This window comes from Nematolebias whitei, chromosome 17 (assembly GCF_014905685.2).
Source record: "Nematolebias whitei isolate Nwh7 chromosome 17, NemWhi1, whole genome shotgun sequence".
Lineage (NCBI taxonomy): Eukaryota > Metazoa > Chordata > Actinopteri > Cyprinodontiformes > Rivulidae > Nematolebias > Nematolebias whitei.
In genome coordinates this window covers 41,717,269-41,721,570 of record NC_056514.1, presented here as the reverse complement: position 1 = coordinate 41,721,570, position 4,302 = coordinate 41,717,269, and the positions used below count along the sequence as shown (strand labels likewise).

At 43.7% G+C, this 4,302-nt stretch overlaps 1 protein-coding gene across 1 annotated transcript in view; it reads right to left on the bottom strand.

Moving 5' to 3' along the window:
• a1cf (apobec1 complementation factor) overlaps positions 1–4,302 on the bottom strand; it is a 19,825-nt gene that overhangs the window by 3,357 nt on the left and 12,166 nt on the right. Inside the window, exons 5-8 of the mRNA XM_037690979.1 lie at positions 2,608–2,846; positions 2,254–2,418; positions 2,000–2,097; positions 1,514–1,651 (exon numbers count right to left, since the gene is read on the bottom strand). Coding sequence (XP_037546907.1) covers positions 1,514–1,651; positions 2,000–2,097; positions 2,254–2,418; positions 2,608–2,846 — 640 coding nt within the window. The remainder of the gene's footprint in view (positions 1–1,513; positions 1,652–1,999; positions 2,098–2,253; positions 2,419–2,607; positions 2,847–4,302) is intronic.

Here is a 4,302-nt window from a genome sequence, read left to right as displayed (position 1 = left end):
CAGATGTCTGGGGTCAGTGTTCCAGATGTCTGGGGTCAGTTTTCCAGATGTCTGGGGTAAGTGTTCCAGATGTCTGGGGTCAGTGTTCCAGATGTCTGGGGTCAGTTTTCCAGATGTCTGGGGTCAGTTTTCCAGATGTCTGGGGGCAGAGTGAGAAAAGGCTCTGTGTCCCATGGTGCTGAGGAGGACGAGAGGAAGAATGAAGGGAGCGTGAATGGGTGATCATGTGCAGGAGATAGGACAGATAGGGAGGGGGGAGGTTGTGGATGGCCTTGAATGTGTCCAGCAGGATTTTAAATTGAATTCTGAAAGTGACTGGAAACAGTGAAGTTGCTGTAAAACTGGGGTGATGTGGTGACATGAGGGGGTGTTGGTAACGATGAAACCAAAAACAGCTCTTATCGGTGAACGCAGGTACCTCTCTGAGCTCGAGTAGCACTAAAGGTACTTTATGAGATTCTGAACAAACATTATACCTTGTGTTTCAGACTAAATGTCAAATTTTGTGAGTTTTTTTAAACAATGCGTGATAAACCACGCCCACTTTATTCTGAATGAAAGGCGGTCTCTGGACATGTGGAGCTGGCAGTTCTATTTGGACACAGAGAGGTCGTCCAGTGTCGCTGTTATAGTTTAATCAAAATAATTTAAAAAAATCATCTGATTCTGAATTGCACATTTGGATTAATAAAAGGAAACAGTCTAATTTCTGACAGCTGTGTCTGAGTGATTAATTCAACTCAATTCAATTCAGTTTATTTATAAAGCACCAAATCACAACAAGTTGTCTCAGGGACTTTACAGGAACATTCACATAAAAGACAGTTAGTAAAGTTCTCTATCTGAGGAATCCAGCAGACAAGATGAATCTTGGCTTCGTTGCAGTCTCCCATCCTGAGCAAGCACAGTGGAGACAGTGGAAAGAAAAACTCCCTTTAACAGGAAGAAACCTCCAGCAGAACCAGCTCAGGACAAGAGACCATCTGCTTTGACCGGCTGGTTAGAGCAGTTGTCCACCATTCGGAGAGCTGGAGGTTTGATTCCACCAGCAGTCACTTGTTGAAGTGTCCGTGGGCAAAACACAGAACCCTCATTGCCTGTGATGTGTGTCCCATCGGTGTCTGAATGTGGTAAAGCTCTGATAAGTCAGTAGAGACCTAGTAGAGTGCTGTATGAACGTGGGTGTTATAAAGAGCTTTGAGTACCTTGATAAAGTAGAACTCATAAGTGGAGTCCATTAATTTATTACTCATGGAACATTAAGTGCTGAAGTCTGCAGTCTTCTGCCTGCTTCCTGTGTAAAAGTGAAAGTGTCCACTGGTTGGAGCTGTTACTTGATGTCACAGTGGAACACTAATCTGATTGGCTGAATGTTCAGAGTCCAGCTTCATTTATCAGCTCCTTGTCTCCTGTTTTATCAGTAACTCTATCATCAGAGACTTTCACATCACGTTCTCTGTTAGACCTGAACTTTCAGGTGTGTGTTATGTCCTTCAAGACCTTCATCTCCTACCTGACCCAGAGCATAGGTGGTGTAGTCAGTCTGTAGAACTGAGCCCCCTCTTCCTCCAGTCCCTCTGGTGTATCGGACGTAGCTGTCTTTGTCCACCGGTTTGGCCAGAGTCACTTCAATGGGAGAGCCGTCTACCACCTGCAGGGAGCACACACTGAGGCCTGGTAGCAGTACTTGATACAGCTTGGTACTGGTGTGCCAGATACATACACCATAAGTTAGAATCTGGTACCAGTACAAGGCTAGAAGATGTATTGCTACCACATTTGTGTTTGGCTGAGATGTTTCACAGAAGAAACAAATGACTTTGTTTAGATAAGTAGATTAAAGTAACAGAATAATTTAGGCAGAAGGAACATCATTTTATGAAATTTAATTTATTTTTCACAAGTTTCTGTTTTATGTTATGAGAAACTGTTTATGAATATGTCACAATTTAAAAAAAAAGAGAATATCTTTGTTTCCCATCGAGGAGAGCTGACTGACCTTCCCATTCAGAGCCTTCATAGCGTTGATGGCGTCTTCTCGCTGACTGAAATGGACGAAGGCATAATCTCTAATCTTCTTAACTCGCTCCACTGCTCCTGAGTCACAGAAATAGTCTTTGAAGTTATATTCACTTCCTGTTCCAGTTTTTTGAAGAAAACCAAACTTCAGAGGGCTGTTTTGTGCCTGGTTTAATGTTATTGTTTATCATGGTGCGTTTAATGACAGTCTGACCTCAGAGCGTTGTGTTGTACCTAGTTTGATGCTGTTGAATTCTTTCTCAATGGTTTCTTCTGTTGTCTGCAGCATCAGGTTCCTCACGTACAGAATCTTGACAGTTGCCATGGTATCCTCATCCACCTCCACCTCAGGCTCTGCCCAGTCTACAGCAATGGGATGGCCCCACAGCTGGATCCGACCTTAGACAAAGGTCATGTGAGTTAATATAAACAAATGTTCTAATGTGTTAGAACATTTCTTACTGAGGTGGGTTTACAGTAGTTTGTGATACAGGTCAGAGATATGGGGCACGTCTCTGTGAGCCCCATATGGATCCTGATGTAGTGTCAGGAACTGATTGGTACCTGGTGGAAGAATCAGCTTCATACCTGGTAGCAATTTGCGTCGGGCCATGGCAGCTGCTCGATGACTCTCGTATTCCACAAAGGCGAATCCTCGGTTCTTGGATTTGTCTGCTGCGCTGGGGTAAACAATGACATCCATGACTCCATCTGTGACCTTTCTCATCTCTGTTAGGATCTCCTCACGCTTCTTTGTTTTTGGAATGCCCCCCACAAACAGACGACAGTTATCGACACTGGCACAAACACCGAGGAGACGCCCATTCCTGTTGGACAGAAGAAAAGACAGGAGGACAGACAGAAGAGCAGGCAGGAGAACATCAGATAACTTTCAAATTAGAGACCTTGATGTGAAGGTTAATCAAAAGTTTTGCCAGGTGTGTTGAGCTCGTGTGGGTGGCTTATCAAAGGTTACCACAGATTTAGGTTAGTGGTTTGGGGGATTATTAGATTATTGCAGGGGGGACTCGCTGGCAAGCACATGCTCGTCGAACCTTGGATCCTGGGGCTCTGCCAGGCCATGCCCTAAGAAATAACAAGAAGCCACCTCCATATGTACACACCACCTGTAGGAGGCGTATCAAGGTTGGGTGCTGTGCATGTCAGGCAGCAGACAAGGGTGGGTCCCTGGCCTCTTCGATTCCTGGTGACACAGCTCTAGGGATGTGGAACATCACCTCACTGGCAGGTAAGGAGCCGCAGCTTGAGTGTGAGGTTGAACGATATCAATTAGATAGTTGGACTCATGTCTACGCACAGCTTGGGCTCTGGAACCCAACGCCTGGAGAGAGGCTGGACTCTCTCCTGCTCCGGTGTTGCCCAGGGAGAGAGGCGTTGTTGGGTTTTTATTATCAATTAAAAAATAAATGACACTGAAACTCTGTCTGACAGCACAGATGAGGGTTTATTAGAGCATAACAATAGTGATCAGCCAAATGGCAACAAACTCCAAAAAAAAATCTGTATAGATTTACTGACACTTTATATTTATCTTGTGCAGCAAAAAATAGTTTATCTCACTTGTTCACTTGTCACTCAAAAGAGAGAACACTCTGGGTACGCCTAACCAGGACCCAAGGCCCCAGTCCAGACAACATTGAGTCTGTAATCCCTGTCCATGTAGGCTCACCAATAACATGTTTTGTTTCTAGAAACTTCCCTTTCAAACTTGGTGGTGATAAGACCTTCCATGCATATCACAGCCGAATTTATTACTGATGAAGTAACAAAAACACATTCTATCTTGACCCAAAATGGTCACATCAAATGTACCTGAAACACGTCAGATCTGAGGCAGGTATAGTTACCATGTTCGTAAATGGTAAATGAACTGTACTTACATAGCACATTTTTTATCTAATCAAGATAATCAAAGCTCTTTACAACACAGTCTGTGCCCTCATTTACCACCACACACATTCATACATCACTCTACTACACACACAAACATTCATACATCACTCTACTACACACACACACATCCATACATCACTCTACTACACACACAAACATTCATACATCCCTCTACTACACACACACACATCCATACATCACTCTACTACACACACACACATCCATACATCACTCTACTACACACACACACATTCATACATCACTCTACTACACACACAAACATTCATACATCACTCTACTACACACACACACATTCATACATCACTCTACTACACACACAAACATTCATACATCCCTCTACTACACACA